The sequence below is a fragment of the Chelonia mydas genome, chromosome 3 (assembly GCF_015237465.2).
Source record: "Chelonia mydas isolate rCheMyd1 chromosome 3, rCheMyd1.pri.v2, whole genome shotgun sequence".
NCBI classification, from domain to species: Eukaryota; Metazoa; Chordata; order Testudines; family Cheloniidae; genus Chelonia; species Chelonia mydas.
In genome coordinates, this window is record NC_057851.1 from 167757522 (window position 1) to 167777850 (window position 20329).

Below are 20329 nucleotides of genomic sequence, written 5' to 3' on the forward strand. Positions count from 1 at the left end.
CAAAATCAGCCCATTATTATTCTGCAAAAGAATCTGTGTGGATATAACAGAGGTGGGCAAACTATGGACCACGGGACCATCCTGGCTGGCCCCTGAGCTCCCGGCTGGAGACGCTCCCGGTCGGGCCCCTCCCCTGCTGTCCCCCCTCCCCCGCAGCCTCAGTGTGCCGCACCATCAGCACTCTGGTCCACCAGCGCTCTAGCCTGCCGCTCCTGCCAGGCGGCGTGGGCGGCATGGCTGCGAGCTCCTGACACTCTGAGCGGCATGGCAAGGGGGCAGGGAGGTTGGATAAGGGGCAGGGGGTCTCAAGGGGCAGTCAGGGGACAGGGGGATTGGATGGGGGTGGTGTCGCTGGGGGCGGTTAGGGGAGGGGGTGTGGATAGGGGTCAGGGGGTGGTTGGATTGGGCAGAGGTTCGGGGGGGGCGGGGCCGGTCAGGGGACAGGGAACAGGGGGGCTTGGACAGGTGTGGGAGTCCCGGGGGGCCTGCCGGGGGTGTGGATAGGGGTCGGGGCTGTCAGGGGACAGGGAGCAGGGGGGGTTGGATATGGGGTGGGGTCCCCGGGGGCAATTATGGGAGGAGGGTCCCGGGAGGGGGCAGTCAGGGGACAAGGAGTGGGGGGGTTTGGAGGTTCTGAGAGGGGCAGTCAGGGGGTGGGAAGTGGGAGGGGGTGGATAGGGGGTGCAGGCCAGGCTGTTTGGGGAGGCACAGCCTTCCATACCCAGCCCTCCATATAGTTTTGCAACCCCGATGTAGCCCTCAGGCCAAAATGTTTGCCCACCCCTGGGATATAAGAATGTACTCCTACACGTACTTTTGCAGAATATAAGGAAGTGATCCTGAAAACACACACTTACGCCCAATTTTCATATTCACGTAATTTTTGTAAGAAAATTAAAAATCATGCTGAAAAAGGGAAAACCCATGCTAAATGGGAAGTTCAACCAGACAAAACCCAACGCAAAGAAAAAAAGCAAAAGGAAACAGAAAAGCCAGTTCAGACCTCATTTTTAAAAAGTCACTTGGAGTGACTCAGAAAAGGGCCAACTGTAGAGCTTCTAAGATTAGAGTATGTAGGCATCAACCCTATAAAGAGAACTGCATAGGTAGACCACAGCACCTAGCCACTTCTGTGTGCTGGGTCAGGGACACAGTGCCAAATACAGGAGAAAACATTCATCTCGGACTCATTTTGGTGGGCTGCCTGTTCCCCGTGTCCCTAAGGCCAACAGTGTGTCATGTTTTACACAAGGGTTTTGGGGAGAGGACAAGAAGCAGCAACCCAGACCTAAGGACTAAAGGACCTGCTAGCAGCAGATTTCCTTTCCAGAACACAAGAGTGATATGGCAGCAGGAGGGAGGTGTTCAAGTTTCTCTCACTCTACTTTAATTGATCCAAAAACAGAACTGTCATTAAGGCCAAAAACTTGGCAAGATTCAAAAAGGGCCTGGACATGTACATGGACAACAAGACTATCCAGAGTTATTGTAATAAGATAAAATTTTTGGAAGTGATATTAAACCACATGCTTCAGGGCTCAAGCCATTCTAACAATGCAGTCATTTGGACTCCAGCTGGAGATCTACACTGCAATTTTACAGCCTTGCAGCCTGAGCCCTGCAAGCCCAAGTCAGCTGACACAGGTCAGCTGCGGATGTTGAACTACAGTACAGACATACCCTACGATCAGGATGGAACCTAATGTCAGAAGCAGATCATCCCATATTTGATTACTGTGCTGTTTTTAACCTTCCTTAGAAGCATCTGCTTTTGGCCACTACTGCCAACAAGATATTAGACTACATGGACCTCAGATCCATGTGTTAATTCCTGTGTTCCTAATTGTAAGCTATAAAGTCAAAATACTCAATAATATAAACATATTTGTCTTTATTACTAATGCCTTTTACAAAGACTGCTGAAAACTTGTATCACATTTGATCACCAAATGTACAACATTTTAAAAGTATCTGAACTACCTCTTCAAATCAAATTGGCCCTGGAAAATCCAAGAATCATGAGAAATACATGAATGCCTTATTTTGCAGTTATTTAAAGTCTCCTGTGTGTTTTTCTTTCTAGGAACCCTCTGCATCTTTATCATAGTCCTAAAAGGTCCATTCATACTTTAAATCATCCATTCACACCCTTGAGTAACAGCCAAGATTCTTCAGAAGGAGGATGGAATAGGACTCCTTTGAAGCCTGTCAAGCTAAAAAGCCTTTTAAAAAAAAAAGTTATTCTCAGGGACACATAATTTTAAAAAAATAAAAACAAAAAAATAAATTTTAGTAGGTATTCAGGTAATTCTACAGACAGACAAATTGCACAAATTAATTTAGGGAAAAAATAATACTTACACTGAAGTGTTTCAAGCTCTTGGCACTCAAGAACAAATGCATCAACTTGAATTTCTTTCTTCTTCTTCAAAACCATTTTTGTTTGATTAAAATGTAACCTACTTTAAAAAAAAAGTTTTAAACTTTAGGACCTGCTAAAAATACGGTTTCAAAGCATAATTAATTCACAGTTTCCTTTTTAGCTATTAACATTGATCTTCATATTTCCCTAAAATAGTTTGTCCCGCTCCATTGTAATCTCCACAATCATTTTTACAGGACATGGGGTAAATTCACTGCTGTTTCATTTTGTCACTTTTAAGCACTTCAAGATTTTCATCCAAAATTCAGGGAGGATTCATGACACAAAATAGAAGACATAAAACACAGCACAGGCAGTCTATACTACCACTTATGTCAGCAAAACTTATGTTGCTCAGGGATGTGAAACCCCCTCCAACCCCCGAGCAACATAAATTTTGCCGAGATAAGTGACACTGAGCTCCTCCCGCTGACATAACTAACGTCACTCGTTACAAGTGGTTTAATTATTTCGACAGGAGAGCTCTCTCCCGACGGCACAGAGCAGCTACATGAGAGATCTTACAATGGCGACACTGTAAGGTCTCTAGTGTAGATATAGCCACAGTCTCAACACGAGTGGATGAAAGATGGCAATTATATAGCAATTTATACTGCACTCATCACCCTGGTACCTGAGAACTGTAAGCCCTTGGAGGGCAGTTGGGCAATGTAATAGTGGCAGAAAACAATGATTTTGTTGGGAGAATAAGAATTAAAGAGCTAAATTTCAACTGGCCAAGGTCCTATCTCACTTAATTTTTAAGGTCAGCCGGACATGTATAAATGGGATATGAAATCCACCAGGCAAGGTCTTTTAGAGATCTACCAGTGTAGAGATGTCTGGGTTTCTAATAAAGAGTGTTAAGTAGCAAACAAGTGACTTTTCACCGGCACTAAAAAGATGTTTTAAGGCCCAATTACATGTTATTTGATGCAAAACTTTAAGAATTGGAAGGTACATGTGATTGTAAATGGGGCACAGAGCCTTTCAGTTCAAGGTTAACAATTCAAAGTTTAGTTTAGGTTGGTAATGACCAGAAATCAGAACCATCCAACGGTAGCTTTATAGTTTCTGTGAAATGAAATGGTAGTTTCAGCCTCGCTCAAGGTGAACAGTCACCCACTTCACAACAACTACCAGACTTTAACCCCCAATACTATAACATGTAAGCAAACAAAATTGGTGAGTAAAGTAAACTATTCTCTCACCAATAGTGTTGCAACCAGATCCACAAACGGACTTAGGTGCCTAAATCTCAGATTTAAGAACCACTGTGATCCCTCACAAAACCCTCACTTGGTTGCTGCCTAATCCTGTAGGTGCACAAAGTCACTCGACACCTATGTTTTCACTGTAAAAATCCTCTATGTGCCTAAGTAGCTACCTTTGGGCATTCTACAGCTGCTTCAGGCAGGCATCTGGATGCCTATCACATGCCTAAGCCCCAGCATGATCCTCAACTCTGGATAAAATATAAAGGGAGGCAGTGCTGCCTCCTCCCCTGTCTAATCTTTAGCCCATTGGTTAGGGTACCCACCCTGGCAGGAGAGAGACCCCCGTTCAATTCCCCTTCTGCCCAATGAGAAGGGGTTTGAACAGGAATCTTCAAACTCTTAGATGATTGTTTCAACCACTGGACTAAGGGATATTCTGATGTGGGTGTCTCATTCTATTTTAATTAAATCCTTAAATATTAATTGGGGCACAGAGAGTGAGAATCACTCTACATTCCAGTGATTAGAGCATTCACCTGCAAAGCGGGAAACCCTTGTTCAAATTTTTCCCTCTCATTAGCTAGATAATCTATCACAACCCAGTTGAGTACCCTAACCACGAGACTAAGATTTATAAAGGAGACTTCTTCTTCCCCCACCCAGCTGTTCTGCATTGAGTGAGAATGTCACCTGGCTAACAAGAAATGGCTTAGCCGCAGAGAGGTTTCCAGCTGTGGATCGCAACCTGAGCATTTCCCCACAGCCCAGATGTCACACTTAATTCTGTGAGAGGGGCAAGGCTTAGGACATACCCTTTACATCAGCATTTTCTATTGGCTAGCCTAGGCAGCTCCCCATGTAACTTACTGGCTTTTGCAGATTCCATTCTCTAGTACCTACCTCTCCCCACGCATTGCATAGGGAGGCTAGGCAAGTAACTCAGGTTTTGTGGATTCCAGTGGTTTTCAATACACCTAAAAGTTAAATGTTACTATGCTCAGCATCAGAATACCTAAGTCCCTTTGTGGATCCGGACTCTGGTTCCTCCAGATCAGTATTGAGGCAGATTATCAAGGCAGTGTGGGGAAGCTAATATTGCTACTGCCTATGACAGGGGTGGGCAAACTACGGCCCGCAGGCTGGATCCGGCCCATCAGGGCTTCGGATCCAGCCTGCGGGATTGCCACCCCCATGGCGCCGCGGGCCTAGCGCCACTCCTGGAAGCAGCCGGTACCACGTCCCTGCGTCCCCTGGGGGTGGGGAGGGCGCAGAGGGCTCCGTGCGCTGCCCTCACCTGCAAGCACTGCCCCCCACAGCTCTCACTCGACTGGAACGGGGAACCGCAGCCAATGGGATCTTCAGGGGAGGTACCCGCAGGCGAAGGCAGCCCACGGAGCCCTCTGTCCCCCGCTTCCCCAGGGGCCGCAGGGACGTGGTGCCAGCCACTTCTGGGAGCAGCGCAGGGCCAGGGAAGGCAGGGAGTCTATCTCAATCTAGCTGCGCCCCACTGCCTCCCTGGAGCTGCTCAAGGTAAGTGGCGCCGGGCTGGAGCCTGCACGCCAAATCCCTCCTGCACCCCAACCCCCTGCCCTGAGCCCCCTGCTGCACCCCTCCTGCACCTCAACCCCATGCCCTGAGCCCCCAATCCCCTGCCTGGAGCCTTTTGCCACACCCCACACCCCTCCTGCACCCCAACCCCCTTCCCTGAGCCCCAACCCCCTGCCCTGAGCCCCCTCCCACACTCCACATCCATCACAGAATCATAGAATATCAGGGTTGGAAGGGACCTCAGGAGGTCATCTACTCCAACCCCCTGCTCAAAGTAGGACCAATCCCCAACTAAATCATCCCAGCCAGGGCTTTGTCAAGCCTGACCTTAAAAACTTCTAAGGAAGGAGATTCCACCACCTCCCTAGGTAACGCATTCCAGTGTTTCACCACCCTCCTAGTGAAAAAGTTCTTCCTAATATCCAACCTAAATCTCCCCCACTGCAACTTGAGACCATTACTCCTTGTCCTGTCATCCACTACCACTGAGAATAGTCTAGATCCATCCTCTTTGGAACCACCTTTCAGGTAGTTGAAAGCAGCTATCAAATCCCCCCTCATTCTCCTCTTCTGTAGACTAAACAATCCCAGTTCCCTCAGCCTCTCCTCATAAGTCATGTGTTCCAGTCCCCTAATCTTTTTTGTTGCCCTCCGCTGGACTCTCTCCAATTTTTCCACATCCTTCTTGTAGTGTGGGGCCCAAAACTGGACACAGTACTCCAGATGAGACCTCACCAATGTCGAATAGAGGAGAATGATCACTTCCCTCAATCTGCTGGCAATGCCCCTACTTATACATCCCAAAATGCCATTGGCCTTCTTGGCAACAAGGGCACACTGTTGACTCATATCCAGCTTCTCATCCACTGTAACCCCCAGGTTCTTTTCTGCAGAACTGCTGCCTAGCCATTCGGTCCCTAGTCTGTAGCAGTGCATTGGATTCTTCCATCCTAAGTGCAGGACTCTGCACTTGTCCTTGTTGAACCTCATCAGATTTCTTTTGGCCCAATCCTCCAATTTGCCTAGGGCCCTCTGTATCCTATCCCTACCCTCCAGCGTATCTACTACTCCTCCCAGTTTAGTGTCATCTGCAAACTTGCTGAGGGTGCAATCCACACCATCCTCCAAATCATTTATGAAGATATTGAACAAAAACGGCCCCAGGACCGACCCTTGGGGCACTCCGCTTGATACTGGCTGCCAACTAGACATGGAGCCATTGATCACTACCTGTTGAGCCTGACAATCTAGCCAACTTTCTACCCACCTTATAGTGCATTCATCCAGCCCATACTTCTTTATGCACCCTGCACCCCTGCTCTGAACCCTCTCCTGCACTCCAACCCCCTGCCCTGAGCCCCCTCATATATGCCACACCCCTCCTCCACCTCAACCCCTTGCCCTGAGCCCCTTCCTGCACACTGCACCCCCTCCCACACCTCAGCCCCCTTCTCCAGCCCTACATTCATGGCCTTGCATGCAATTTCCCCACCCAGATGTGGCCCTCAGGCCAAAAAGTCTGCCCATCCCTGACCTATGCTATTGTGTGTATCTGTGAACAGCAATACTTTCACAAAACAATGACACAGGAGTGTTCCTTTTTGTAGATTATAGTGATTTTTTCCAGTGAGACTGTCTGAGAAGAACCCAATAATTTAAACATAGTTATGCCATCTTTCTGCTGGCTTGATCACTGAAGGTGTACAGGAAGGGTCAAATTGTCTCATTTGAGTCTATAGAAAAAGAATGAACCAATCTTGTCGTTGGAAATCCGAAGAATTTAAACATCACTTCAATACACTGAGGGATAATCTGACTGATCTCTTCATTTCAAAACAAACTTAAATTTACTGTTAAGGGAGGCAATGGATAGGGCACAGCACAGGGGAGAACAGGACAACCAAGTCTCATTCTTGGCTTTAGTATCCAAATCACTTAGGATGAGCTCCACAAAGAGACTCAGGCATTGAAACACTGAGTGTCAGAGCACCTAACTTTAAAGGTGCCTAGAAAAGTCACAGGATCCACACTGCCACCCACAAAGCGGAGTAAGGCACCTAGGCTCCCTATGCAATGAATAGGGAGAGCTAAGCACCTTAGCATGTGATCCACAAAAGCCAGCATGCAGGGTGTGGAGCTGCCTAAGCTAGCCCATGGGAAATGCCGATGAGAGGGGTGTGTGCTAAATGCCATCCCTCTCACAGAGATTGGCCTGAGTCCAGGCTGCAGGAAGGCGCCTATCTTTGCTTGACAACTGGAACCTGCCACCTGGAGTCAGTCAGTTTAGGCACCTACACCACTTCTTGCGGGAATGAGTTAGGTACCTGCCTCATTACACAAAAAATGGCCAGAGGAGGAGGTAGTGATGGGACAAGAGAGAATAGGAATAACGAGAATGGGAATAAAAAAGAGAATGGGAATAATGCTATAATCTAGTGGTTAGGGCACCCACATGGGAGGTAGGGGACCAGCTTCAAACCCCTTGCTCCAATCACTCATTATTTATCCACAGTGGAACAGCTTCAAAAGGAGAGACCAAGAGAGCCCCATTTAAAAATATCTCATAGCTCAATGGTTAGAGCCCTCTCTTGAGGGATGGGAGACCCCTGTTCAAATCCTTTTTCCCCTTCTGGCAGAGAGGGGAATTGAACCTGGGTCTTCTACAACCTAGGCAAGTGCTCTATCCACAAGACTAAATGTTAGAAGGTGGGCAGTACTACCACCACCTCCAGCAAGATTTAGGATGGGACCTGATTCAGTAGGCACTGAAGGCCACCTACTGGATCAGGCCCTACACGCAACTTAGGTGGCTGAAAGTCTATCTTCCCATTTTCTAAAATCACTCTGGGCTTAGATGGGAAACAGACATCCAGATGCCTGCAGTGGGGCAGCAGAGGGCACGACCCAGGCTCTAAAACTTAGGTGTCTCTGGAATTTTTACAGTGCAAAGTTAGGTTCACAGTGAGTTTTGGCACCTACAGGGTTATGCAGCAGCCATTTAGGAGCTTCATGGACTGCACTGGTGCCATACACAGGGACTTAGGTGCCTAACTCTGGAGTTTAGGCACCTAAGTTGTTTTGTGGATTGCACCCTTTGGCAATCTGAGCTGAGAGAAAGGTTATCAGTAAAACTGGGTTAATAAGACTTACTGTTTGTAAAACACTTTGAGAGCTACTGATGAAAAATGCCATAAGGGCTCAGTATTATTAAAAAAAAAAATTTAAACTGTTTCCTTTCAAAGTTAGATTTCTTGTATCCCATTTACTTTTCAGCTGCTAGCTGGCCAGATGTAAGTCCCAGGTTGTACCAGTTTCTATTCTCCAGATCAGCAGCCACTTTTATGCCTTATCTACAACAGGCAATTTAATCTCCATCATTTGCCACCAGTGCAATTTCAGGCGATCACAATGGTTAGATGACACAGTGGCAAAAGTGCCTGGTGTCCACAGCCTATACTACTGATGCTACCAGCGGAAAATTATAGTATCCTACTTATCGCATCATAATCACTGCCAGCGGGGACTAATAAGCCAGATACAACCTCCTATGCCAAGGCTACCCTAGCAATTTTTGAGGTGAATAATTTGTGGAGAAAGAAACCATGATTTGGGACAGGAAGAGTATGCTCCCAGAGAAGAGACTGATTTTATTTATATTAAATGCATAATATTAGTGCAAATCTATGCATGTGAAAGAGAAAAAGATCATGATTGAGGGCTTCAGTAACTCAGCCAGAGGGTACAGGTCTACTACAGGAGTGGATGGATGAGGTTCTGTGGCCTGGAAAGTGCAAGAGGTCAGACTTGTTGATCATGAATGGTCCCTTCTGACCTTAAAGTCTATGAGAGCCCAAAACTACTGTAATATTTTAAACAATTATTAAAGTTAATGTTTAAAATCAATTTTACACAAGTTAAGAAAGAGGGTACTGTACATCTGGGGTCAGGCTTGAGTTATGAGAAGTACCACAGCACCTTTCATTTAAGCATCTTGAAGTTCTCTACAATACCAATTCTAGAGATAGGGAAACTGAAACACATAGCAAAGAGCTAAATTTCCACCTGGCCTCAAAATGTACTCTGACATGCATACCCACCCAGTTGTGACCAAAAGTGAGATTACTTCTTATGTAGCCAAATGCCTCAGAGACCACATAGATAAAGATCTGGCCCTAAACAAACAGGCCAAGATAAATAAATGACAACATCATGGAAGAGGGAACACCCAGCAATCTAGCATTCCAGTTCTTTGCTCTTCACCTACAACGTACACCTTCCAGTCACCCTGCAGGCAAGGAAATGAAATGCCAGAGCACCAAGGAATTAACACTCTCCTTCTCCCCATCACCAGAAGAAACTGGGTAGGGCAGTGGGCAGGACCTGTGCCCCCACTCCCACTTTCTCCACATCAACAGGGAAAGTGGTTGGATCTGTGACTCCCCAGCCCCCTTGGGGCATTTATCCCTCTTCTCTCCATCACCAGGGGCAGGACCTGTGACTCCACACCCCTGAGGCATTTACCCCCCATCACCAGGGAAAGGGGCTGCACCTGCGCCCCCCACCTCTCTGGCGCATTTACCCCCCCCTCCATCAGCTGCGCCCCCCAGCATATGGGGTTTCACTAAGACGCGCCCCCCTTACCCGATGGGGACGCTTCCGGCCTGGCCACGTGTCGTCCCCGCTGAGGAAGGGGCGGGAGCTCCCGGCCCGGAGTGGGAGAGGGAGGAGCCGAGACGTGGAATCAAACTGCGGCAGCTGCGAGTGGCGCACGCTGGCCTTCTGGCTTTCGGTACGGTGACTGACTGACAGATCCCGCCCGCCAATTACGACACAGACACTGCCCTTTGGCCTCCAGGCGAGGCGGGGCTTAGAGCCCTTCCGTTAGCAGGATGAGCTCCGAAGCTAAGCAGTGCTGCTAAGGGTCAGTACGTGGATGGGAGAACTGGCAATCAAGTGTGCTGAGGGCTTGTCTACACAGGAAGCTTATGCTGCACTTATCACCTTGGTATCTGAGAACTGTATGTCATTGGAGGGCAGTTGCCCTTTTACATCTTTTACTGATAGATCCTTAGACTGAAAGTTCCTCAGTCTCAAAATCAGTGGATGAAAGCTAGGTACTATATAGAAGTGTAAGTGCCTGCAGCAGCGCATAGCTTGTGACTGTTCATTAACAAAAAAAAAAATCACCCCAAATAGTTACATAGCTTTTCTAGTATGGCCTCTGCTTAGTGGGGTCAATGGTGTGGAGTGCCTTGCAGTGGTGGTACTGGGCACTGTGCTACAGGCAGATGGTGTCATTTTTAGAGTTTGATATAAAAATCCATTCCTGATTGCTGCAGTAGTCAAAATTGGCTCTGAATTTCATTCACAGAATCCCTGCATCAGACACGTGGGCCCCTGACTTTCAACACATCTATTAGAATTCACCTCCTGGTCTCTGTCTTCCCAAGATCCACTAGGCAGCGGTAGATGTTGGTTTGTTCCAAAACCTAGGTTTCATTTGAAAATCCTCCATGTGACATTTCCATTAGAATTACCTGTATTGTTTTTCCATACAAGTTGAGGTTTTCCAATTGCAGTGTGAGTGTAAATTCAATTAGTGCAATTTAGGCAGCCAGTTTTGAATATGTGACCCTACTGAAATATCACTGCAGTTGCAATCAGCACTGACACAAGTTAGAGCAATGGCTCTCCACCTTTCCAGACTATTGTACCCCTTTCAGGAGTCTGATTTGTTTTGCATACCCCCAAATTACTTGCTTACAAAATCAGACATAAAAATATAAAAGTGCCACAGTACACTATTATTGAAACATTGCTTACTGTGTCATTTTTACCATATAATTATAAAATAAAACAACTGGAATATAAATATTGTACTTACATTTCAATGTATAGTATATAGAGCAGTATAAACAAGTCATTGTCTGTATGAAATTTTAGTTTGTACTGACTTCACTAGTGTTTTTTATGTAGCCTGTTGTAAAACTAGGCAAATATCTGGATGAGTTAATGTACCCCCTGGAAGACCTCTGCATATCCCTAGGGGTACGTGTACCCTTGGTTGAGAACGACTGAGTTAGAGCACCCTCTTTAGACTGGAAGGGCCACTAAGAATATGTTTTCTCTGAAGGGTCTTCACTATGCATGATGACTAAACTTCTATGTTTTAGACTGATGCTTTTAACTATTGTTAGATTACGCACAACAGTAGGTTGGTACTTAAATAGAAATCATATAAGTTAGAATGTTACCTCTTTCTCCAGACCAAATTCCATTGTGGGTAGTTCTGAAGCCTACTGTAACTGAACCACCCTCCTGAATTTCAATTGGACATGGCATTCATAACTTCCGACCTTAGGCTGTCATGTAGCATTGCTGTATGCAACAGTGACTTAGGTTTTGCCTCAGAGGTGATTGCATTTCCCTATGATGAAGTGATCCCCATCAGTAGAAAATCAGTGCTCGGCACTTTTGCCAGATAGATCCTTAGACTGAAAGTTCCTCATATTGGACTTTCAGTCTGTTTTGTACATTGTGAAGTGCCATATAAAAATACAGTAACACTTTGTCTGAAAACTGCCCTCCAATTACAGAAGTTTATTTTATGTCTCCTGACCCACAAAATTTGAGGTCTTCACCACCAAACTAATAGCACTCTGCTTGTCGTCTTGTCACCTGTACACCTCTTTATAAAACTGTAAAAATAATAAAACAAAACTAAAGTTGATTCTGCTTTAGCTAGCTAAGTAGAAGTTACTTTGCTATGCAAATATTTCCCATTCAGGTGTCAAATGGGATGGATTTTGTTAGATTGCAACTCCTGTACAGTGTGTCTTGCACCATTTCCCACACCCACACAGTAACTGTGACCCTATAACACCTTTATAAGTATCAAGTAAATAATTTTCAAAAAACAGAACATCAAATTAGGATGATCTTTCCTCTTTCCAATCAGTGATTTACAGTGGATGAGGGTCCTTTCTCCAAATAGAGATAAGCAGCCTTATGTTTCTGGCAGTCCTTACACAGGTGAAATTCTCATTGAAAACTGCATCATTGACATTTGACATTGGACACTGTCAAAGTGAAGGACTATGGAGTAATATAATATAATTCCTATTTTCTGGAGACCTCGTGAAAATAACATCCTAGTGAGGAAAACTAATTATATTTGAACTCTGTGTCAAAGACATTGGTTCACCTGTATTTATCACCAGGCAGTAATTTTCTCTAGGGGCCTAATTCAAAGTCCAGTGAAGTCCATGGTAGTCTTTCCCTTTCCCTTAGACTTCAACAAACTTTAGATTAAGCTCTAAAATTGAGGTTTAATTTCTATAGAGTCTTCTGATCTCTAACAGAATGGCCTGAGGGAAAAAATAATATTTTTCTCCGATTGTAATTTATCTATACATTCATATCTGGGAGATTGACACAATCACCTTGGTACCTTATGCTCTGTGTTTCAGTTTCCCCTCTTCCAACACAAGACTCTTCTGTCTCCTGCTTCTAAGACCTTTTGTACACTACAGAGTTTTGTCAGCAAAAGGCAGCTTTTGGCAGCAAAACAGTGGAGGTATACATACTGCAATGGCACTTTTGGCAACAGAACTCTTAAGTTTTGGCAACAAAATAAAACCACCTCTACACGAGATATGGGTTTTTTGCGGCAATGTTTTATCAACGAAGTGCCAGTGTAAACACGGTGCTTAGTTCTGACACTGTAAATGGCCTCCAGGAGATGTCCCACAATGCCCATCCTGATCACTATGGTCACCAGTTCAAACTCCGCTGCCCTGCAGTCCAGTAAACAACCACTTCCCCATCCCACTTTAAAGCACTGTGAATTTTTGAAATTCCATTTTCTGTTTGCTCGGAGTGGAGAGCTTACATCACATCTTCCCAGCTGACCATGGGAAGCGGTCTCCCACTTGGACCAATGCAGAGCTGTTGGATCTGCTTAGTATTTGGGGAGAGGAGGCTGTCCAGTCCCAGCTGCGCTCCAGCTGCAGAAATTTTGATACCTATGGGCAGATTTCTTGTGGTTTGTGTGAAAATGGGCACAATTGGGACACACTGCAGTGCAGAGCAAAGATAAAGGAGCTGAGGAAAGCGTACCAGAAGGCAAGGGAGGCAAACCGTCGCCCCGGTGCTGCAACGAAGACCTGCCGATTCTATAAGGAGTTGGACACTATCCTCAGTGGTAACCCCATCTCCGCCACCAAGAGTCCTATGGACACTTCATCAGGGCTAGAGGCAGCAGAAAGTGAACCTAACCCACAGGACGAAGTCGTGGATGAGCAGGTAGAGTTAGAGGATGATGTGGAGCACACAATGGGGTTGGCCTGTGGGCCAGCCAATCAAGAACTGTTCTCCCCTCTGGAGTGGTCTAGCCAGCAGGGCCGGCTCCAGGCACCAGCATTCCAAGCAGGTGCTTGGGGCGGCACTGTGAAAGGGGCGGCAGTCCGTGTGCCATGAGGGCGGTGCCTCGTCTTTCCGCGGCAGCGGCAATTCGGCGGCAGCCTCTTTCCTCAGCAGCGGCAATTCTTTCATCGGCAGCAGATTTAGTCTGCAGGCTGCCACGGCAGCAATTCGGTGGCAGCTTTATTCTGCAGGCTGCCGCGGCGGCAATTCAGCAGCATCTTCTGTCTCCAGACGTCCTGCTTGGGGCGGCAGAAACGGTAGAGCCGGCCCTGCTAGCCAGTCTAGGCACTCCCACCCTGGTGAGCAAGAAGTGGGAGAGGAGACCCCTGGTAAGTGTTTTTTTTTTGAGTTGATGGTCCTCGGTTATATGACGTCCAGCTTTCATTTGCTTTGAGTACTGTGGAAGTGGGTCAAGGGATAGAAATGTAAAAGGCTAGCTGTGTTTCTGTGTGCTGCACATTTCCCTATGCAGCTAAGTAATACAGCGGAACTGTATGTTGACGCACACCGAGATTTTACGGGGAATCCTTCAGAGAGATCTCTAGGAAACTTTCCTGGAGGTCCTCGGCAATACTCTGCCAGACGTCCCTTGGCAGAGCTGCTTTGTTCCTTCCCTCATTGAATGACACTTTCCTGCACCACTCTGCAATCACTTATGCAGGGACCAAAGTGGCACACAGGCGAGCAGCATGGGGACCAGGTCGGAAGCCGCAAGTGTGCAGCAGATGTAGCCTTGCTTCCTTGGTTACCCTCAAGAGTGAGATATCTGCTTCAGTGACCCCCGCTTATGGAAAAGGGTTGGAGAATTTACAATATTGTCCCTAGTTGCCTGCACCATGACCCTTTCATAAGCACCATTGCTGTTTAACCCAGATAGAAAACCACCCCCCATCGCACCTTGGGCTAAACTCACCATGTCTAGGGTGTTTGTCAAGATATGTGCTTGCCAAGAGACAGTGAGAAAGTGCTTGGTACATTATAAGAGGTGTTCTAAACTGTAATGATTCAGTGCTGTCCATGAACTAACAACCATGCTTCTGTGTATTGTTTCTTGTGTTTCTGCAGATGTGGCCTTCTGGGGAACCTCCTACACACCGGCGGAGCTCTTCCACCCACCAGATTAGAAAGTGGCGAAGATGGAGGAAGCAGAACATGTTCCGGGAAGTCCTGCAATACTCTGATGCAGAAAAAAGGGACCACAGGGACTGGAGAGAAATTGAAAGGCAGAACAGAAGAGAAAATCAGAACTTTGTTAAGGATGCCACTAAGCAGATGATAAAAGTAATGGAGGAACAAACAGAGATGCTTAAGTCCCTCACAACGCTGCCGTCAGTAAAGATGTGAGCCTACCATCCCCTGCAGCATATTCAGAATTGTTTTTCATGCCTCCCCCCAAAAAAACCCTCCACCCGCACATTCCCTTATACTTTCCAGAACTTCTCAGTTTTCCATTCATTCTACTGCCTCTGACAGCTTTCAAAATGATAGCTGGACCTACACACAGCTCTGATGGTTTGCCCTTCCATGGTCCCTTCTTTTCCTACCAAGCATTTGTATGTGTGTTGATAGTTTGTTTAATAAAAACAAAGAATCTGAAAGATAACTGATCTTTATTTGTGTCCTACAAATTGTGATAGCAGGTGACAGCAAGACATACACAGGCAGTTTAATCATTTTCTTACTGAGATCCTAGACCACAAATCATCACAGGTGTTTCCTAACAAAACTTGATTTAATGAAGCATTGCAGTTTGCAGCACAGAAATATACATTCCTGGTTCTCATTCTCAAAGTGTTCCCTCAAAGCTACCCTGAGTCAAATTGTCCTCCCTCTAATAGCCCAGGTATCAGGCTGCTCAAAATCAGCTTCCAGGCAGTGTGCCTCAGCAATCCACCCCTGAGCAAACCTTTCACCCTTAGCTTCACAAATATGCAAATTACAACAGGCAGCTATGACCATGGGAATATTATCCTCATTGAGGTCTAACCTGCCATAAAGGCATCGCCAACATGCTTCTAATCTGCCAAACACACATTCCACGCTCCTTCTGCACCAACTCAGCCTACTGTTGAAGCGCTCCTTACTGCTATCCAGATTTCCCTTGTAACGCTTCATGAGCCATGTGAGTAAGGGATTTCCTGGGTCTCCCAGGATCACTATGGGCATTTCACCATCCCCTTCTGTAATCTTCTGGTCTGGAAAGAAAGTCACCCTTGCACAGACCCGCACCACTTCCCACAGCTCCCATTGGCCGGGAACAGCAAACCGTGGCCACTGGGAGCTGCGAGCGGCCGTGCAAATGTAAACAAACAGTATGGTGGCCCGCCAGCAGCTTGCCCTGATGGGCCGCGTGCAGCCTGCGGGCTGCAGATTGCCCACCACTGCCCTTGCAGCTTTCTGTACAGGCCAGTGTCCCTGAAAGTACGTGCATCATGTACCTTCCCGGACAATCCAGCATTTATGTCAATGAAATGCCCACTGTGGTACACAAGCACCTGCAACAGTATGGAGAAATAAGAACATAAGAACGACCATACTGGGTCAGACCAAAGGTCCATCCAGCCCAGTATTCTGTCTACCGACAGTAGCCAATGCCAGGTGCCCCAGAGGGCGTGAACTTAACAGGTAATGATCAAGTGATCTCTCTCCTGCCATCCATCTCCACCCTCTGACAAATAGAGGCTAGGGACACCATTCCTTACCCATCCTGGCTAATAGCCATCAATGGACTTACCCTCCATGAATTTATGCCGTTCTCTTTTAAACCCTGTTATAGTCCTAGCCTTCACAACCTCCTCAGGCAAGGAGTTCCACAGGTTGACTGTGCGCTGAGTGAAGAAGAACTTCCTTTTATTTGTTTTAAACCTGCTATCCATTAATTTCATTTGGTGGCCCCTAGTTCTTATATTATGGGAACAATAAATATCCCTTTCTATTGATGTACTCCATTGCAAGATGATCTGATGCCAAAATCGGGATATACGTGCCATCTACTGCCCCTCTGCAGTTAGGGAAACCCATTTCTGCAAAGCCATCCACTATTTCCCGCACATTGCCAAGAGTCACGGTCCTTCACAGCAGAATGCAGTGAATGGCCCTGCACACTTGCATTACCACAGCCCTGACTGTCGACTTCCCGATTCCAAACTGATTCATGACCAACCAGTAGCAGTTTGGAGTTGCCAGCTTCCACACTGTGATTGTCGTGCGCTTCTCCACTGAGAGGGCAGCTCTCATTTTGGTGTCCTGGTGCCACATTGCTGGGGTGAGCTCTGCACACAGTTCCAGGAAGGTGGCTTTCCACATCCAAAAGTTCTGGAGCTACTGCTTGTCATCCCAGACCTGCATAACGATGCAATCCTACCACTCAGTGCTAGTTTCCCAAGACCAAAAGAGACAATCCACCATGTACAGCTGCTCCGTGAATGCCAAAAGTAATTGTATGTTACTCCTATCCCTGTCACACAGCAGTTCAGGCAAATCTGAATCCTGTTTAGTTAGGAACTTTATGATTAACTGCACTGCCATCAATGATGTGTTAATGACATTTAAAAGAGCAGTAGAGAGAAGTGTGGGATCCATCCTTTCACATAGATTTAGCAGGCAGACAGCAAACAAGGGCCACTGAAAAATGCTATGAACTGCAGTCAGACGCTTATGGAATGCTGGAATAGAAAACAATGCATCATGGGACATTGAGCCCACGACCATTATGCACTGTGATCCACTCCACCAACCCACAAGTCCTAGTGGCATAAGATGGTGAATAGCACTGTGGGATAGCTACCCATAGTCCACTGCTATCTCTGTTGTTGCTGGAGCACCAAGTGTGGATGCACTCTACCGACAGAGGGAGCGTAGTGTGAACATGCAATAGTGATGTTATTATAGCGCTTTTTGGTTGTCGACATAACTTTTGTCAACAAAACTCTGTACTGTAGACGAGGCCTAATATAGCCCTCCAACCCTGTCATATAGTTTGTCCTCTCCCCGGGTAAACATAGAATCCAACAAAAGAAATCAGCTTTCTAGTCTTCAGTCATAGATTCATAGATTCCAAGGCCGGAAGAAACTGTTGTGATCATGTAGTCTGATCTCCTGTATAACACAGGTCATAGAACTTCCCCAAAATAATTACTAGTGCAATGCTCAGCTCAATTCCTGCACATCCTTTTGGCTCTCCTCAAGGGTTCCCCAATCATTCTCATATTAGGGCTTCTCATATCTCTTCCACTAGGTGCCTTGCTATCAGAACTCCAGCAATGGATTTCTTGGCTCTTCTAGAGCCTCCTTTCTGACCTATTGTTAAAGAAGGAACCCCCAATATTTCCTATTACCTACCTATCTTAACTACAAGAAAGCCTTCCTGCTCCCTACTAGTCTCTCTCATGCTGACTAAGTAGGCTCCCTCTTATAGGAAGTATGGCCTCCAGGTTGCTGTCATGTGATGCTTAGGCCTGGTCTACACTAGGAGGTCAAATTTAGCAGCATTAAATCAATTTAACCCTGCACCCGTCCACACGACGAAGCCCTTTTTTTCAACTTAAAGGGCACTTAAAATCTATTTCTTTACTCCACCCCCGACAAGGGGATTAGTGCTGAAATTGGCCTTGCCGGGTCGAATTTGGGGTAGTGTGGACGCAATTCAACGGTATTGGCCTCCGGGAGCTACCCCAGAGTGCTCCATTGTGACCACTCTGGACAGCACTCTCAACTCAGATGCACTGGCCGGGTAGACAGGAAAAGGCCCGCGAACTTTTGAATCTCATTTCCTGTTTGGCCAGCTGCAGGTGAGTGCAGAGCTCATCAGCAGAGGTGACCATGATGGAGTCCCAGAATTGCAAAAGAGCTCCAGCATGGACCAAACGGTAGGTATGGGATCTGATCACTGTATGGGAAGACGAATCCGTGCTATCAGAACTCCATTCCAGTTTTCGAAATGCCAAAACATTTGTAAAAATCTCCAGGGTATGAAGGACAGAGGCCATAACAGGGACCTGAAGCAGTGCCGCATGAAACTTAAGGAGCTGAGGCAAACCTACCAGAAAACCAGAGAGGCAAACGGCCACTCCGGGTCAGAGTCCCAAACATGCCGCTTCTATGATACGCTGCATGCCATATTAGGGGGTTCAGCCACCACTACCCCAACCCTGTGCTTTGACTCCATCAATGGAGTGGGAGGCAACACAGAAGCAGGTTTTGGGGATGAGGAAGATGAGGTGGAGGAGGTTGAAGATAGCTCACAGCAAGCAAGCGGAGAAACCGGTTTTCCTGACAGCCAGGAACTGTTTCTCACCCTGGACCTGGAGCCAGTACCCTCCAAACCCACCCAAGGCTGCCTCCCGGACCCGCCAGGCGGAGAAGGGACCTATGGTGAGTGTACCTTTTAAAATAGTATACATGGTTTAAAAGCAAGCGTGTTTAATGATTAATTTGCCCTGGCATTTGCGGCCAGTACAGCTACTGGAAAAGTCTGTTAATGTGTCTGGGGAAGGAGCGGAAATCCTCCAGGGACATCTCCATAAAGCTCTCCTGGATGTACTCCCAAAGCCTTTGCAAAAGGTTTCTGGGGAGGACAGCCTTATTCCATCCACCATGGTAGGACACTTTACCATGCCAGGCCGGTAGCATGTAGTTGGGAATCATTGCAGAACAAAGCATTGCAGCGTATGTTTGCTGCTGTTCAAACAACATCAGTTCTTTATTATCCTCAGGAGAGTGATATCATTCATGGTCACCTGGTTGAAATAGGGTGCTTTTCTTAAGGGGACATTCAGAGGTGCCTGTTCCTGCTGGGCTGTTTGCCTGTGGCTGAACAGAAATGTTCCCCGCTGTTAGCCACGTGGTGGGGGGAGGGAGGAGGGGTTAGCCACGCGGTCGGGGGAGGCAAAATGCGACCTTGTAACGAAAGCACATGTGCTATGTATGTAATGTTAACAGCAAGGTTTACCGTGAAAGAGTGTACCCATTGTTCTATAAAAGGTGTCTTTTTAAAATCACTGTCCCGTTTTTTTTCTCCACCAGCTGCATGTGTTTCAATGATCACAGGATCTTCTCCTTCCCAGAGGCTAGCGAAAAAAACGCAGTTGTGATGAAATGTTCTCTGATCTCATGCTGTCCTCCCACACTGACAGAGCACAGACTAATGCGTGGAGGTAGACAATGTCAGAGTGCAGGAAAGCACAACATGAACGCGAGGAGAGGTGATGGGCTGAAGAGAGTAAGTTGCGGGCTGAAGAGAGGGCTGAAGATGATAGGTCGTGGCAGCATGATGACAGGAGGCAGGATTCAATGCTGAGGCTGCTGGAGGATCAAACTAATATGCTCCAGTGTATGATTGAGCTGCAGGAAAGGCAGCTGGAGCACAGACCGCCGCTACAGCCCCTGTGTAACCAATCGCCCTCCTCCCCAAGTTCCATAGCCTCCTCACCCAGACACCCAAGAATGCGGTGGGGGGGCCTCGGGCCACCCAGCCACTCCACGCCAGAGGATAGCCCAAGAAACAGAAGGCTGGCATTCAATAAGTTTTAAATTTTTTAAGTTTTAAAGTGCAGTGTGGCCTTGTCCTTCCCTCCTCCCCCACCCCTCCCAGGCTACCTTGGCAGTTATCCCCCTATTTGTGTGATGAATTAATAAAGAATGCATGAATGTGAAGCAACAATGACTTTATTGCCTCTGCAAGTGGTGGTCAAAGGGGAGAGGGGAGGGTGGTTAGCTT

General features: G+C 46.8%; 1 protein-coding gene across 15 annotated transcripts in view; it reads right to left on the reverse strand.

The window, feature by feature from the left end:
- THADA (THADA armadillo repeat containing) overlaps nt 1-10003 on the reverse strand; it is a 299475-nt gene extending 289472 nt beyond the window's left edge. For 9 of the 15 annotated variants that reach the window (XM_037895821.2, XM_037895823.2, XM_037895824.2 and 6 more), the window contains exons 1-2: nt 9829-9941; nt 2362-2462 (exon numbers count right to left, since the gene is read on the reverse strand). In XM_037895821.2, the coding sequence (XP_037751749.1) occupies nt 2362-2437 (76 nt within the window). In that variant the 5' untranslated portion in view covers nt 2438-2462; nt 9829-9941. Of the gene's footprint in view, nt 1-2361; nt 2463-9284; nt 9473-9828 lie in introns of all 15 variants that reach the window. The other 6 variants (XM_037895818.2, XM_043543760.1, XM_043543762.1 and 3 more) reach the window with 6 other exon arrangements.
- Nucleotides 10004-20329: the final 10326 nt, after the last annotated feature.